The sequence below is a fragment of the Leucopleurus acutus genome (assembly GCF_964270905.1).
Source record: "Leucopleurus acutus genome assembly, chromosome: 3".
NCBI lineage: Eukaryota > Metazoa > Chordata > Mammalia > Artiodactyla > Delphinidae > Leucopleurus > Leucopleurus acutus.
In genome coordinates, this window is record NC_139145.1 from 53,872,425 (window position 1) to 53,890,394 (window position 17,970).

Below are 17,970 nucleotides of genomic sequence, written 5' to 3' on the forward strand. Positions count from 1 at the left end.
TCCCAGTCCCCCGACACTCTGAGTGATCGATGATACTCTGCCCTGCAGGGACTTTGCAGACTTTGCAGCGCAAGGGAGGGGAGAGGTTGCTGGGTCTTAGGAATTCAAAGGGAGATTTGCTGACCAAAGATAGAACCTAATGCTCTATAAACACAGCCTGCCTCAGAAAGTTTGCTCCGCAACCCCGACCCCGCCTTTTCCAGGCCTGTGGATTCTGATTGATGACTAGACCTAGGGCTAATAAGGAGCCTTAAACAAGGGCGCCAAGCCCTCTTCGGGAATGTGTTCACGCACACAGGCCCAATGGCACTAAAAAGTCCGCAGTGAAGAAATCACACCAATGCCCTGCTTCTTCCCGCTCTCATTTTGGAATGTTTCCATACACCCCTACTGCATGGGTGGCTTAAAGGTGCAGGGAACCCGAGGAGGGGTGAGCTCTTGGAAGGAATACTTTAGAAACTTGCTCTGAATGCACACCACAAGGCTATTCTTCTTCAGTGGGAAGGAATCCAGGGAAGACCCTCCCACCCTCTGCGGCTCTTCACAGCAGGGAGTCGTGAGGCTCTGCTGCCAGTGTTAGAGCTTGCTTCAGGTGGGACTTCAGAGAATACCACTGAGACTTTCTAAGTATGCCAACCACCCAAGCCACAGCTTGCCATGTCCACGTGGACACACTGACTGCAAGGGTGACAGCAAATAATCCTCCTGGAGCCACAAGGACCACGTCCTTCTCTTGAAATGTCCCTTTACCCAGCTTCCCACATCCAGGTCAGATAGAGTCCTGAGGATGTGCCCACAAGGCTGGAGAGAGCGATTCACATTACAAACACCAAAAACATTACTGGGTGATCTCCTGGGGCTCTCCTGAGGCTCTTCATTTTTTTTTTATTGCAGCCTCTGATGTGTACTTTGTGTATGTTTTATTCATTTTGTAAAGTAAGACACACCTGCGGGGCTCCTACACACATCTATTGTACTTCACAGCCAGCCTTTCCTGTCAATCACTCTACCCACATATACGCTCCCTTCCCACGTGAAATTTGGGCAGTTAAGTGTCTTGATAACTTTGAACCATTATGAATGAGCATTGTCATCATGGCACTTTATGACTGGGAATGGAAAGATGGATCGGGGTAAAATGCAAACAAAACCTGACATTTGGAAACTTCTTTGAGATCTCAAAAGCAACAAGCAGTTAGATTTGTTTTTCTTTTTTCCCATCCTCTGTGCGTTTCCCGTGCCCTGGTTTGGCCTCAGAACAGCAGAAATGTAAGACCAAAAATATAATCAAGAAAGCTTTCCTTGTCCTACCACCTTCTGGACGAGGAGCAGGGAGAACCTGGGAAGCTTTAACAATCTAAGCATTCGTGGGTGGATCAGATAGGCTCAGGATTCCACCAAGTCTCAGTACAACGATCACCACCCACAGAAACTTATCCCCAGGGAATCCTCCGCAGGGGGTCTTTGAAATGTAACTAAAAGAACAGAAGCCCCAACTGCTGGTGCAGGCAAACCCAACCTCCAAGTGGACACAGTAGGAATAAATGAGATCTTTCTTACCCCATCCATGTGGATTCTGATGTTAGGCACCAGCTGGAAAGGGCTGCACTGCAGACCTCGGGGGTGAGTCTTGCTCTTCCTGCTGCCCTGTGAGGTCAGCACGCCAGGCCTGCAGAGGGAGCCCCCTCCCCCCGAGCCCTGGCCTGAGCGCACGCCATCCAGAAGGCGCACGAGCAGCAGGTTGGCCGGCAGCGCCTCGATGCTGCCAAACACCAGGGTCCTGCATTCGGGGCACCTCAGCTCTTTGTGGGTCTTGAAAATCCTCTGGAGACATGGTTTGCAGAAGGTGTGCTGGCAAGGGAGGACTTTGGCGGTGACATCGAGTTTTTCGAGGCACACGGGGCACTCCAGAAGATCAAGTAATGTCACATCATCCATTTTATTTTAAAACTCCAGTCCTGACCCAGAGGGGCTAAGTCCACATGGTCAGGTCAGCTGAGCCAAAGGGGCAGAGACTGCCTCTTGACAGTGTCCGGATGCCTGCCGGTTTGAAGGAGAAAGGAAGAGAAGAAAAAACTGTGAGTGCTCGGAGAGGTGTATCCCACCTACATCCAGCCAGCGTCTCATAAGGCAGTTTGCAAGGACTTTGCTCCCGCACCCAAGTTTCAGATGACTCATTCTGATTCAGTGCTAGCAGGTATAAGCCTCGACTCCTGCCTGCTGGCGGACGTGAGGGAGCTGTCAGCACGGCCGGCCACTGGCTACTTACTCATTGCCTCTCCGTGTGCAAGGCAAGAGGGGGAAACAGAACTGGCCTGTTGAGGGGACAAAGCCACCCCGCTCTCTCAGCCAGGGCTCCAAGGGTGAAAGCCCTCAGGCAGTCCATCTGGGTCTCAAATGAAAGGCCCCTCAGGATGCAATTTCTCTGAAGCTATTTACTCTTTCTTTTCCCCCCTTCTTTTAAGTTTATCTGCTATGCACCATACTATAACAAACTGTTTACATAGATAAATGTATCTGAATCTCATGTAGTTGTAGAATTCTTTCCTTCACAATACCTCTTCCCCCATTATTTTGTTCTAGCAATGTACAAGAAACATTTCTACTAGAAACTAATTTTCAAAAATTCTTTTGTCAACTCCAGGCCATGTGGCTTGGAAGTTTCTTTTTTTTTGTTTTCTTTCTTTCCTCTCTCTTTTTTCTCACCTTGATTATCTTAGCCTCAGAGACAATAGCCCTCCCATATGATAAAGTTGCACAGCCTGTTTTGTTACTTTGACAATGGTTCTCAGTTTCAACTGAAGCAGATAGGAATTCTGGATTGTGGTCACAGCCTGCAAGAACCAAGATGGAGCAGCGCATACAGGTGTGTGTGTGCGCCTATGTGTGTGTGTATTCTGAAAATCATCCTTGTCCCAGAAACAGTTTCCTTTCGGATGTCTGAAAGGAAGTCTCCCCTTTAGGAGAGTCTCCAGGGAAGAGGTCCCCGGCCCTCACAGCGCCAGGGCTTGGGCGAACGCATTCGCGGGAGGTTTGGCACCACAGCCGGCGGCCCCACTGGTGAATAAAGCAGACAGGACACACCAGGCTGAGAGCCGGCGCCGGCCTTCCTGAGACAACTCTCCAAAGATGTCAGCGCGGGGAGGTGTGCGGGGGCCACTAACCTTGAGTTTGTAATCCCGGCTGAGTTCAGCTCAGCACGGTTCTCGGTTGCCGCTCCGCCAGGCTCCCTCGACCGGCTTCCATCTCCCTGGGAGCTGCTGCCGCCGCTGCTTTGCAAACTTTTACAACTCGAGCCTTACTCACTTCAGGGATCGCTTTACTCAGCCCTGTTAACGCTTTCAGCGCTGGGCGCCGGCAGCGCTTTCCTCTGAGCTTACTGCTACTGATCCTTCCTTTGTGCAACGGAGTCGATTTCTGGGAAGAGATTACAGGGGGCAAAATATTTTGCTAGCTCATAAGGCCAAATATTTACAAAGTTTATATTTTCACCTTTCTCATTTTCGCTCCTTTCCCAGACGCTGAAACGCACTCAGTTATAAACATGCCCCGGTGATTGTGTTTATTTTAACCTTTTTTGAGGATTTCCTGAAAACGTCAAACGTATTAACGGTAGCTATGATACCAAAGATAAACCGGCCACCTAAAAAATACTGTTCCTTAAAAATCACAGTCAGTCCTTGAATTGTGAGATTTGAGAGGGACTTGAGTGATCTTTTTGCTCAATCTTTTGAAATTAAAAAAACAATACTGTGGTGGTCCAGACACATCCTTGAAAAGTCAAAGCACAGGAGGGCTTAAAGAAAAAGGAAAAGCAATGTCCAGGGTCCCCCCTACCCTACCCACTGGAGCCTTTTATAGCCCCAAATAATGCTTATACTTCTATTTCTTGATTTATCAATAGTATATTTCTTTTAACACTACAAAGTTACCCAATAAAGTAATAATGATCTTATTATTATTACGTAGCACCAGAGTAGTGTAGCCCTTATCTGTGCCAAGCACGGTTTTAAATACTTTAACTGCACTAACTCATTTAATCCTTTTAGCCACCCAATGATACACTATGCTCTTCTTACCCTCGTTTTACAAAGAATGAAATGGAGACTCGAGGTTAAATAACTCATCCTAGGAGTCACAGCTAGCAAGAGGCTGGTGATCTGGGCTCTCAACCACCATGTCATATGGTGATACAACTTTAAGGGGAGGAGAGATGTTTGAGGGAGCTAAACCTCATCTAGGATGGCAGGAAGTCAAAAGATAATGACCCAGAGTGACCAATCAAATTCTCTGGCAGATGAGGCAGCTGTGCCCAGAGAGACTGAGAGATTCCTTGACGTTACCCAGTGAGTTAGGGGCAGAACTGGGACTAGATCCTGGGTGCCCTGCTTTTACTGTATCTCCTCTCTCAAACACAGGGATGACAATTCCTTATCATGAAGAAAGTACTTAGATATAACTCCATGGGGAAACCACAAGAGGGAAGCAAGAGGTCTGAGAACAGATCACAGTGGTTTACAGGCTTTGCAAAGTTCTTCTGTGTCAGTTCTGAAAAAGCAAACATGCGTGAGGCTCAAAACAGGGGGGAGCTTAGGATGGAGCAGATGAAGTCATATGTTCTCCAAGCACAGGGGCCCAATTTGGATACATGTCAATTCCAAGAGATCACTTTCAATTCTTTTTTTTTTTCTTTCATCTCTCTTTTATGTAGGGTGTTTTGAACTTCAGCATCACATCCCACTCCGTTGCCTGTTTCCTTCAGCCAATTTCTACTTTAGATTCTGTGCTTATCAGGAAGGCCCTGTAGTTCCAGACCCTTTGGTGTCCCCGCTTGGTAAAGCTGAGCTGTCTCCTCTGTGAGCTGTCCCTCAGTCCCCTCACCCCACAGAAAGGGCCACTCTAGTGGGAACTCCACCTGCAGGGGTGGCCAACATTCTCCCTCTTCCCCTCTCTTGTATTTTTTTGGGATCTTAGTTCCCCACCAGGAAGCGCAGAGTCTTAACCACTGGACGGCCAGGGAAGTCCCCCCGCTCCTGTTCCTAGACATACTCTGTCTCCCTTACATACCCACATCTGCACCTACACGTGCAGGCACACACATGTTTGCACAAGGACAAACATACTCATCATCTTAGTAACGTAACATTTATGCCTCAGAGCAGTGCTAAGACTTTAAACAGACTATCTCATTGAATCCTGCCAACCACCCTATAAGGTAGGTGCTACAACTTTCCTGGAGTCACAGAGGTTGTGATCTGAACCCAGGTTGGTTTAACCCCGGGACCTATGTTCCTTACCATTATTGCTTCCCGTGTTATAAAGTCATGTATATGCCATAAGTATACCCATCTATGTTTACCTAAGTTTATGTAAAGATACACATGCAACATTATGTATGCATCCTTTGACTACAAACGAGCCCAAGCTCCTTTCCCTCTCGCTCTCTGTAACCTACCCAGTCTCATGGCCCCTCCCTGCCCCTGTGTGGCCAGTGATCTCAAAAAGCTTCAAATCCTCCCATCCCCGAGAAAACACAAAAAACCAGCTCCGTCCCAGGAAGGCAGGATAGATCCAGTGCTACCATATTTGACAGTTGAACATTCATCAGAATGAAATGGTGATGGTAGAATTTTAGACACTAGCAGAGGGCATAGAAAGTTTACACTGAATAGGAGTGGCGTTTTAGCACCTTTTGAGTCACATCCTATAGGTGGTCCCTACCACCACCCACATATGAGGTTAGTCTTAGTGGAAACTTGAGAAATTTTCTTTTGCAGCTTCTGAAGAAGGGGGAGAGTTTTCAGTGGGGATTTCATTGTGGCTTACCCAAATGCAAACCTGGCGTCAAATCAGACCAAGAAGTAGTCCTCAAAAACACAGAAAAAGTGAACTACGCAGGCCTTCCCGGACTCCAGGCTCAGGCCACCAGCCCACTGCTCCCACCTCATCAACACTCCTCTTTGTTTTTGTACAGTTACATAGCGATTACAGACGGTGCTCTTTTTAAATACCTGTGTGATATTTATGAGCTTCTGCTGCTTGTATTTACAGGCGTATCTTGCTTTATGTAAAACAAAACCCCAAATCTGATTATAATTGTTCCCCTGTTCAAGATCCTTCGGTAGATGCCCATTGACCTTAGGATAAAATCCAAATCCTTTTTCTGACCTATCAGGCCGGACGTGGTCTGGCTCTTGCTCAGCCACCAACTTACCCCCGCCTCTCCCCCTCACTCACACACTCCAGTGCCCCTGGCCTTTTCTTTTTCCTCAGGACAGTTAAAGTTTTTCTGCCAAGAGGTATTTGTTCACGTTCTTCCTTCTGCCTGCAACACGCTTTCTAGTTATTCTCCCCTACTTTACTTTCTTCACCTCCTCCTCTGCAAGTTTTAGCTTAAATGCCACTTCCTCGGGGAAGCCTTCCTTGATTCTCATGACTAGAAAGTTTATCATCCTACGCTTCATGATAGTTATCACCATTGTAATTCACTAATTGTTATAATAATTTACTAAATGCCTGATTCCCCCAAATAGACAGCAAGTTCCAAGAGAGCAAAGCACTTATGATAGACAAACTACTGGATCCCTCGTAGTTAACATAGTCACCGGCATGTGGTTGATGCTTAATAAATGTTTGTTGAAAAAAAAAAATAAATAAATAAATGTTTGTTGAATGGGTTTATGAATGAATGAATGAATGAATGGTGTTCTTAAAAAACTGTGTCTGGGCAGATGTACATCATACTGCTGATAATGGTTTTATATTGGCGACCTCTTGGATGCACTTGGATGTTCTCAGCCTCACCTCTAATGCTAAGAAGTTTCACCAGATTCAGGTGAATGCTACCTGGCGCTGTCGGGACCCTGCCATGCACCTCTTGCTTCCTGTCGTCAGCTTCTCTGACGTTGCAATAGGGACACCCGTGGGAACTTGCTCTCCAGTAACAAGTGCATGATCCAAAACTGTGGACCACCTTTCACTAATGGGGAATCTATGGATAAATGCTTCCTCCGTTCATCCTTTGGAGTGGGCAGTCCTGAGATTTCATAAGGCTCTTCAGAAGGTTCTGTGGGACGAGTTGCACTCATCGTTGGGTGGCTAATACAATAATGCGTCCTTATGTTATCTCTCCCTCATTCCCTGTAACACTTTTTCATCTGTAACCCTTGCCCCCAAATAAATTACCTCAGGCCAGCAAGCCTTTGTCTCAGGCTAAGATAGTTTCTTTCATTTTTTTTTTTTTTTTGGTAGCACCACGTGGCTTGTGGGATCTCAGTTCCCTGACCAGGGATTGAACCCAGGCCTTTGGCAGTGAGCACAGAGTCCTAAGCACTGGACTGCCAGGGAAGTCCCTCAAATTTAAAATTAAATCACAAAATAGCTATGCAGACAATTTTTTAAAACATCTTTATTGGAATATAATTGCTTTACAATGGTGTGTTAGTTTCTACTTTATAACAAAGTGATTCAGCTATACATATACACATATCCCCGTATCTCCTCCTTCTTGTGTCTCCCTCCCATCCTCCCTATGCTACCCCTCTAGGTGGTCACAAAGCACGGAGCTGATCTCCCTGTGCTATGTGGCTGCTTCCCACTAGCTATCTATTTTACATTTGATAGTGTGTATATATGTCAATTCCACTCTCTCACTTTGTCCCAGCTTACCCTTCCCCCTCACTGTGTCCTGAAGTCCATTCTCTACGTTTGAGTCTTTTTTTTTTTTTGCGGTACGCGGGCCTCTCACTGTTGTGGCCTCTCCCGTTGCAGAGCACAGGCTCTGCACGCGCAGGCTCAGCGGCCGCCATTGGCTCACGGGCCCAGCCGCTCCGCGGCATGTGGGATCTTTCCGGACAGGGGCACGAACTCGTGTCCCCTGCATCGGCACGCAGACTCTCAACCACTGCGCCACCAGGGAAGCCCTACGTCTGCGTCTTTATTCCTGTCCTGCCCCTAGGTTCTTCATGACCAATTTTTAAAAAAATTTTTTTAGATTCCATATATATGTGTTAGCATATGGTATTTGTTTTACTCTTTTTTTTTTTTACATCATTATTGGAGTATAATTGCTTTCCAATGGTGTGTTAGTTTCTGCTTTATAACAAAGTGAATCAGTTATACATATACATATGTTCCCATATTTCTTCCCTCTTGCATCTCCCTCCCTCCTACCCTCCCTATTCCACGCCTCTAGGTGATCACAAAGCACCGAGCTGATCACCCTGTGCTATGTGGCTGCTTCCCACTAGCTATCTACCTTACGTTTGGTAGTGTATATATGTCCATGCCTCTCTCTCACTTTGTCACAGCTTCCCGTTCCCGTTCTCCATTCCTCAAGTCCATTCTCTAGTAGGTCTGCGTCTTTATTCCTGTCTTACCCCTAGGTTCTTCATGACGTTTTCTTTTCCTTAAATTCCATATATATGTGTTAGCATATGGTATTTGTTTCTCTTTCTGACTTACTTCACTCTGTATGACAGACTCTAGGTCCATCCACCTCATTACAAATAGCTCAATTTCGTTTCTTTTTATGGTTGAGTAATATTCCATTGTATATATGTGCCACATCTTCTTTATCCATTCATCTGTCAATTGACACTTAGGTTTCTTCCATGTCCTGACTATTGTAAATAGAGCTGCAATGAACATTGTGGTACATGACTCTCTTTGAATTGTGGTTTGCTCAGGGTATATGCCCTGTAGTGGGATTTCTGGGTCGTATGGTAGTTCTATTTTTAGTTTTCTAAGGAACCTCCATACTGTTCTCCATAGTGGTTGTATCAATTTACATTCCCACCAACAGTGCAAGAGTGTTCCCTTTTCTCCACACCCTCTCTAGCATTTATTGTTTGTAGATTTTTTCATGATGCCCATTCTGACTGGTGTGAGGTGATACCTCATTGTAGTTTTATTTGCATTTCTCTAATGATTAGTGGTGTTGAGCATTCTTTCATGTGTTTGCTGGCAATCTGTATATCTTCTTTGGAGAAATGTCTATTTAGGTCTTCTGCCCATTTTTGGATTGGGTTGTTTGTTTTGTTGATATTGAGCTGCATGCGCTGCTTGTAAATTTTGGAGATTAATCCTTTGTCAGTTGCTTCATTTGCAAATATTTTCTCCCATTCTGAGGGTTGTCTTTTGGACTTGTTTATGGGTTCCTTTGCTGTGAAAAAGCTTTTAAGTTTCATTAGGTCCATTTGTTTATTTTTGGTTTTATTTCCATTTCTCTGGGAGGTGTGTCAAAAAGGATCTTGCTGTGATTTATGTCATAGAGTGTTCTGCCTATGTTTTCCTCTAAGAGTTTGATAGTGTCTGGCCTTACATTTAGGTCTTTAATCCATTTTGAGCTTACTTTTGTGTATAGTGCTAGGGAGTGTTCTAATTTCATTCTTTTACATGTAGCTGTCCAGTTTTCCCAGCACCACTTCTTGAAGAGGCCGTCTTTTCTCCATTTTTACTCTCGCCTCCTTTATCAAAAATAAGGTGACCATATGTGTGTGGGTTTATCTCTGGGATTTTTATGCTGTTCCATTGATCTATATTTCTGTTTTTTTGCCAGTGCCATGCTGTCTTGATTACTGTAGCTTTGTAGTATAGTCTGAAGTCAGGGAGCCTGATTCCTCCAGCTCCGTTTTTCGTGCTCAAGATTGCTTTGGCTATTCGGGGTGTTTTGTATTTCCATACAAATTGTGAAATTTTTTGTTTTAGTTCTGTGAAAAATGCTGTTGGTAATTTGATAGGGTTGCATTGAATCTGTAGATTGCTTTGGGTAATATAGTTATTTTCACAATGTTGATTCTTCCCATCTAAGAACATGGTATATCTTTAATCTTTTGGTATCATCTTTCATTTCTTTCATCAATGTCATATAGTTTTCTGCATACAGGTCTTTTGTCTCCTTAGGTAGGTTTATTCCTAGGTATTTTATTCTTTTTGTTGCAGTGGTAAATGGGAGTGTTTCCTTAATATCTCTTTCAGATTTTTCATCATTAGTGTATAGGAATACAAGAGATTTCTGTGCATTAATTTTGTATCCTGCTACTTTACCAAATTTATTGATTAGCTCTAGTAGTTTTCTGGTAGCATCTTTAGGATTCTCTATGTGTAGTATCCTGTCATCTGCAATCAGTAACAGCTTTACTTCTTCTTTTCCGATATAGATTCCTTTTATTTCTTTTTCTTCTCTCGTTTCTGTGGCTAAAACTTCCAAAACTATGTTGAATAATGTGGTGAGAGTGGGCAACCTTATCTTCTTCCTGATTTTAGTGGAAATGTTTTCAATTTTTCAGCATTGAGGACAATGTTGGCTGTGGGTTTGTCATATATGGCCATTATTATGTTGAGGAAAATTCCCTCTATTCCTACTTTCTGGAGGGTTTTTATCATAAATGGATGTTGAATTTTCTTGAAAGCTTTTTCTGCATACATTGAGATCATCATATGGTTTTTCTCCTTCAATTTGTTAATTTGGTTTATCACATTGATTGATTTCTGTATATTGAAGAATACTTGCATTCCTGGGATAAACCCCACTTGAGCATGGTGTATGATCCTTTTAATGTGCTGTTGGATTCTGTTTGCTAGTATTTTGTTGAGGATTTTTGCATCTATATTCATCAGTGATATTGGCCTGTAGTTTTCTTTCTTTGTGACATCCTTGTCTGGTTTTGGTATCAGGGTGATGGTAGCCTCGTAGAATGAGTTTGGGAGTGTTCCTTCCTCTGCTATATTTTCTAAGAGTTTGAGAAGAATAGGTGTTAGCTCTTCTCTAAATGTCTGATAGAATTCGCCTGTGAAGCCATCTGGTCCTGGGCTTTTGTTTGTTGGAAGATTTTTAATCACAGTCTCAATTTCAGTGCTTGTGATTGGTCTGTTTATATTTTCTACTTCTTCCTGGTTCATTCTCGGAAGGTTGTACTTTTCTAAGAATTTGTCCATTTCTTCCATGTTGTCCATTTTATTGGCATATAGTTGCTTGTAGGAATTTCTCACGGTCCTTTGTATTTCTGCAATGTCAGTTGTTACTTCTTTTTCATTTCTAATTCTATTGATTTGAGTCTTCTCCCTTTTTTTCTTGATGAGTCTGGCTAATGGTTTATCAATTTTGTTTATGTACTCAAAGAACCAGATTTCAGTTTTATTGATCTTTGCTATTGTTTCTTTCATTCCTTTTTCATTTATTTCTGATCTGATATTTTTGATTTCTTTCCTTCTTCTAACTTTGGGGTTTTTTTGTTCTTCTTTCTCTAATTGCTTTGGGTGTAAGGTTAGGTTGTTTATTTGAGATGTTTCTTGTTTCTTGAGATAGGACTGTATTACTATAAACTTCCTTCTTAGAACTGCTTTTGCTGCATCCCATAGGTTTTGGTTAATCATGTTTTCACTGTCATTTGTTTCTAGGTGTTTTTTGAGTTCCTCTCTGATTTCTTCAGTGATCTCTTTGTTATTTAGTAGTGTATTATTTAGCCTCTATGTGTTTGTATTTTTTACAGATTTTTTCCTGTAACTGATATCTAGTCTCATGGCGTTGTGGTCAGAAAAGATACTTGATACTTGATTTCAATTTTCTTAAATTTACTGATGCTTGATTTGTGACCCAAGATATGATCTATCCTGGAGAATGATCCATGAGAATTTGAGAAGAAAATGTATTCTGTTGTTTTTGGATGGAATATCCTATAAATACAATTTAGTCCATCTTGTTTAATGCATCATTTAAAGCTTGTGTTTCCTTATTTATTTTCATTTTGGATGATCTGTCCATTGGTGAAAGTGAGGAGTTAAAGTCCCCTACTATGATTGTGTTACTGTTGATTTCCCCTTTTATGGCTGTTAGCATTTGCCTTATGTATTGAGGTGCTCCTATGTTGGGTGCATAAATATTTACAATTTTTATATATTCATCTTGGATTGATCCCTTGATCATTATGTAGTGTCTTTCTTTGTCTCTTGTAATAGTCTTTATTTTAAAGTCTCTTTGGTATGATGTGAGAATTGCTACTCTAGCTTTCTTTTGATTTCTATTTGCATGGAATATCTTTTTCCATCCCCTCACTTTCAGTCTGTATGTGTCCCTAGGTCTGAAGTGGGTCTCTTGTAGACAGCACATATACAAGTCTTGTTTTTTTATCCATTCAGCCAGTCTATGTCTTTTGGTTGGAGCACTTTATCCATTTACATTTAAGGTAATTATCCATATGTATGTTCCTATTACCATTTTATTAATTGTTTGGGGTTTGTTATGGTAGGTGTTTTCCTTCTCTTCTCTTTCCTGCCTAGAGAAGTTCCTTTAGCATTTATTGTAAAGCTGGTTTGGTGGTGCTGAATTCTCTTAGCTTTTGCTTGTCTGTAAAGGTTTAATTTCTCTGTTGGACCTGAATGAGATCCTTGCTGGGTAGAGTAATCTCGGTTGTAGGTTTTTCCCTTTCATCACTTTAAATATGTCCTGCCATTCCCTTTTGTCTTCCAGAGTTTCTGCTGAAAAATCAGCTGTTAACCTTATGGGGATTCCCTTGTATATTATTTGTTGCTTTTCCCTTGCTGCTTTTAATATTTTTTCTTTGTATTTAATTTTTGATAGTTTGATAATATGTGTCTTGGTGTGTTTCTCCTTGGATTTATCCTGTATGGAACTCTCTGTGCTTCCTGGAGATGATTGACTATTTCCTTTCTCATATTAGGGAAGTTTTTGACTATAATTTCTTCAAATATTTTCTCAGTCCCTTTTTTTTCTCTTCTTTTGGGACCCCTATAATTCGAATGTTGATGCGTTGAATGTTGTCCCAGAGGTCTCTGAGACTGTCTTCAGTTCTTTTCATTCTTTTTTCTTTTCTGCTCTGTGGTAGTTATTTCCACTATTTTATCTTGCAGCTCACTTATCTGTTCTTCTGCCTCAGTTATTCTACTGTTGATTCCTTCTAGAGAATTTTTAATTTCATTTATTGTGTTGTCGATCATTGTTTGTTTGCTCTTTAGCTCTTCTAGGTCCTTGTTAAACGTTTCTTGTATTTTCTCTATTCTATTTCCAAGATTTTGGATCATCTTTACTATTATTACTCTGAATTCTGTTTCAGGTACACTGCCTTTTTCCTCTTCATTTGTTAGGTCTGGTGGGTGTTTTCCTTGCTTCTTCATCTGCTGTGTGTTTCTCTGTCTTCTCATTTTGCATAACTTACTGTGTTTGGGGTCTCCTTTTCACAAGTTGCAGGTTCGTAGTTACTGTTGTTTTTGGTGTCTACCCCCAGTGGCTAAGGTTGGTTCAGTGGTTTGTGTAGGCTTCCTGGTAGAGGGGACTGGTGCCTGTGTTCTGGTGGATGAGGCTGGATCTTGTCTTTCTGGTGGGCAGGTCCACGTCTGGTGGTGTGTTTTGGGGTGTCTGTGACCTTATTATGATTTTACGCAGCCTCTCTGCTAATGGGTAGGGTTGTGTTCCTGTCTTGCTAGTTGTTTGGCAAAGGGTGTCCAGCACTGTAGCTTGCCGGTCGTTGAGTGGAGCTGGGTCTTTGCATTGAGATGGAGATCTCTGGGAGAGCTTTCGCCATTTGATATTGTGTGGGGCCGGGAGGTCTCCAGTGGACCAATGTCCTGAACTCGGCTCTCTCACCTTAGAGGCACAGGCCTGACACCCAGCTGGAGCACCAAGACCCTGTCAGCCATATGGCTCAGAATAAAAGGGAGAAAGAAAGAAAGAAAGAAAGAAAGAAAGAAAGAAAGAAAGAAAGAAAGAAAGAAAAATAAAATAAAATAAATTTATTAAAATAAAAAAGTTAACAATTATTAAAAATTAAAAAAATTAAAAAGTAATTAAAGGAAGAAAGAAGAGAGCAACCAAACCAAAAAACACATCCACCAATGATAACAAGTTCTAAACGCTATACTGAAAAAAATCCAAAAAACAGACAGAACATTAGGACAAACGGTAAAAAGCAAAGCTATAGAGACAAAATCACACAAAGAAGTATATACATACACACTCACAAAAAGAGCAAAAGGAAAAAAAATATATATATATAAAAGGAAGAGAGCAACCAAATCAATAAACAAATCTACCAATGATAATAAACTCTGAATACTAAACTAAGATAAACATAAAACCAGAAACAAATTAGATGCCAAAAGCAAACCCCAAGTCTACAGTTGCTCCCAACATCCACTGCCTCAATTTTGGAATGATTTGTTGTCTATCCAGGTATTCCACAGATGCAGGGTACATCAAGTTGATTGTTGAGATTTAATCCGCTGCTCCTGAGGCTGCTGGGAGAGATTTCCCTTTCTCTTCTTTGCTCGCACAGCTCCTCGGGTTCAACTTTGGCGCTGGCCCCGTCTCTGCATGTAGGTCACCCCCTGGCATCTGTTCTTTGCCCAGACAGGACGGGGTTAAAGGAGTGGCTGATTAGGGGGCTCTGGCTCACCCAGGCTGCGGGGAGGGAGGGGTACGGAATGCGGGGCCAGCCTGAGGGGGCAGAGGCCAGCGTGACATTGCAACAGCCTGAGGCACGCCGTGTGTTCTCCCGGGGAAGTTGTCCCTGGATCGTGGGACCCTGGCAGTGGTGGGCTGCACAAGCTCCTGGGAGATGAGGTGTGAATAGTGACCTGTGCTCGCACACAGGCTTCTTGGTGGCTGCAGCAGCAGCCTTAGCGTTTCATGCCCATCTCTGGTGTCCACACTTATAGCCGTGGCTCGCACCCGTCTCTGGAGCTCATTTAGGCGGTGCTCTGAATCCCCTGTCCTTGTGCACCCCGAAACAATGGTCTCTTGCCTCTTAGGCAGGTCCAGACTTTTTTCCCAGACTCCCTCCCAGCTAGGTGTGGCGCACTAGCCCCCTTCAGGCTGTGTTCATGCAACCAACCCCCGTCGTCTTCCTGGGATATGACCTCTGAAGCTGGAGCCTCAGCTCCCAGCCCCCACCCATCCCAGCGGGTGAGCAGACAAGCCTCTCGGGCTGGTGAGTCCTGGCTGGCACTGATCCTCTGTGTGGGAATCTCTCTGCTTTGCCCTCCACACCCCTGTTGCTGCGCTCTCCTCTGTGGCTCTGAGAGTTCACCCTCGCCAACCCCTGTCTCCGCCAGTGAAGGGGCTTCCTAGCATGTGGAAAGTTTCCCTCCTTCACGGCTCCCTCCCAGAGGTGCAAGTCCCGTCCCTATTCTTTTGTCTCTGTTTTTTCTTTTTTCTTTGGCCCTACCCAGGTATGTGGGGGAGTTTCTTGCCTTTTGGGAAGTCTGAGGTCTTCTGCCAGTGTTCAGTAGGTGTTCTGTAGGAGTTGTTCCACATGTTGATGTATTTCTGATGTATTTGTGGGGAGGAAGGTGATCTCTACGTCTTACTCCTCCGTCATCTTGAAGGCCTCTCCCGCAGACAATTTTTGTCAATGAAATTTACTTACTTTTTCGAATTATAACGTTAGAGGTGTGCTGTTTTCATTTGAGCTGCTCTTAACACTTTGGTGGTCTCAGGAGCTTTGCCATAAGCTTAGTCATTCATAACCCAATCCATAAGTCCATCAAAGGAGTTCAGGTCACTGGAAATCTAAGGTATTATAACTGAAAGGTCATGAAGGCTCTCTTGACTGTCACTGGACTCTTGTTGGCAGAGCCCATGCTTTGTAATTCTTTGCTCTCTGTCCTTAGTACCTAGTATAAATTTGGATATAGGTTTTAAATATTTAAATCGAGCTATATTATCTGTTTCCATGATGCTGAATTTGCCTCTGTGATTTGGTTTTCTAATGATATTGGGAAACCTTTGGAACTATTCAAGGAGAGGAATGATTGGAGAAAAGTGGGCACGTTTCCAATAGTGGAAATGTGTAGGAAAGTAGAACGGCCTGGGTTGAATGGCTATTTAGACCTTCTGTCTTTCTCTGAAAGATGCATGCCCATAATGAACTGTGAGATTTCCTTTCTGATCAGGAGTATGTCTGTCTAATCAGGTCAGGAATGTACTTTAGGGAATTCCTATGCAAGCACCAGACCCGCAGTGACCCAAAGTCTTGGCAAGGATAAAGAGTCATCCCAAATTTTCTAGAGATGACTAATGGTCTTTAAGTTTAATGAGAAACAGTATGAACCAGCAGTCACCTGGTCTGAATCCTAGCCCTGCCAGGTCCTCTGTCCCTTGGATTCCTCATGTTTAAAATGAAATTATTAATGAAATCTATCTCATTGGGTTGTTCTGGGGAGTCTATGAAACGATGCATCCAATAAGTGCTTAATAGATGTAGGATTCTGTTCATCTATTTCATTTTTGTAAGCAAATCCTAGAAGAGAACCAGAAGCCAGGTGATTCTGACTCTCACCCAAACTCAACCCCAAGGAAGAATATGCTGGGCCATTTGGCTGGTCAGTTCTGGTTTTTTTTTTTTTTTGCGGTACGCGGGCCTCTCACTGTTGTGGCCTCTCCCGTTGCGGAGCACAGGCTCTGGACGCGCAGGCTCAGCAGCCATGGCTCACGGGCCCAGCCGCTCCGCGGCATGTGGGATCTTCCCAGACGGGGGCATGAACCCGTGTCCCCTGCATCGGCAGGCGGACTCTTAACCACTGTGCCACCAGGGAAGCCCTGGTCAGTTCTTTATTGACCAAAATGCTCTAACACAATGTATCACTAAGCTCAGCTATTAGCATTCCATCTTTTTGCTTTTTTTTTTAATTTTTAAAAATAAAATCACTTTTTTGTTAAAATAAATTTATTTTAAAAGGAAACTTAACAAATACTCCTGTAAATGGAAAACCAGTTTCATCTGCTGCATTTTGAAAGCAAAAGTACATTTCGTTAAAACAGTAAAATGCCATTGAATTCCAATTAAATGATGCTGCTGCCTACGTCTGAACTTGAGGCCTAAGCAATTTGTTAAAAAGGGAGAATTAGTAAGTGTTATAGAGGCATTGAAGAGTAGCCCTAAACTGAGGCTTTCTCCTTGATGTCATCAAAGAAGTGAAGGAGAAATGAATCACTTTCTCACTGTGTGATTCACTTGCTTTGTGTTGTGCTTTGTGTTGTGCTTTGTGCTTTGTGTTACTTGCTTTGTGTTGGGGTACCCTCAGCTTTGGAAAACTTTGTTCCAGTGTATTATAAAGGAACTGGAATGATGCAAAGAACCAAAAGGAGGGCAGAATCCTACGCATTTTCTGTGTCATAAATGTTGGTTCAACCACCTCTGCATCTGGTGAAAGTCTTACTTGCATTTTTTTTCCTCTTAATTTTTAATAAAAGACAGTGGTCTACTAAACATAGTTGTAGTCTTTCCTCTCCGTAGGATTTGAAGGGAGTGCTAAAGACAGCTGTGTGAGAAGAGAAAGTAGGAAAGTGAGAATGCATCTTACCATTCTATTAATATTAAAAAAATAATTCAGCTGCTTAAATCCAAGTAAAGTCTGTAGTCTAGTTATTACATTATGCCAGTGTCCTAGTTTTTATACTGTATTATTGTTATGTATGATGTTATCATTGAGGGAAGACTGGTGAAGGGTGCAAGGGATTTCTCTGTACTACTTCCATGTTTGCAACTTCTTGTGAGTCTATAATTATTTCAAAAAAAAAAAAAACAAACAAAGAAAAGAAACCAGTAAAAAAATTAGCCAAAATCTTACAAATATGTCCTTATTTGACCCTGAAATACCACTTCTAGAAATTTATACTAATGCAACAGGTATATACCCCAGTATGTTCCTCATGTAATTATTTATGGTATTTGAAACATCCTTAATGTCCAATAATAGGGGAATGGGTAAATGGGTAAATAAATGGTGGCATAGATAGATAGATAGATATTACAGCTATTGAAAATTATAGTGGAGATGTATATTTAATGACATAAAGGACATGCACAATTAAGTAAATATAGACACTTACAAGCTATATGAGCCCAGGTTATTTAAGAATGATATGTAGATATATATTATTGAGACTAGAAGAATGTATGCCCAAATGTCAGTGACAGTTATTTCTGGCCACTAGACTTACCAATTGATTTT

The 17,970-nt window shown here is 42.6% G+C and overlaps 1 protein-coding gene across 2 annotated transcripts in view; it reads right to left on the bottom strand.

The window, feature by feature from the left end:
• The window catches only part of SH3RF2 (SH3 domain containing ring finger 2), a 124,172-nt gene extending 120,817 nt beyond the window's left edge, over positions 1-3,355 (bottom strand). For both annotated transcript variants that reach the window (XM_082837177.1, XM_082837176.1), the window contains exons 1-2: positions 3,165-3,355; positions 1,561-2,040 (exon numbers count right to left, since the gene is read on the bottom strand). In XM_082837177.1, coding sequence (XP_082693303.1) covers positions 1,561-1,938 — 378 coding nt within the window. In that variant the 5' untranslated portion in view covers positions 1,939-2,040; positions 3,165-3,355. The remainder of the gene's footprint in view (positions 1-1,560; positions 2,041-3,164) is intronic.
• Between the last annotated feature and the right edge of the window lie 14,615 nt (positions 3,356-17,970).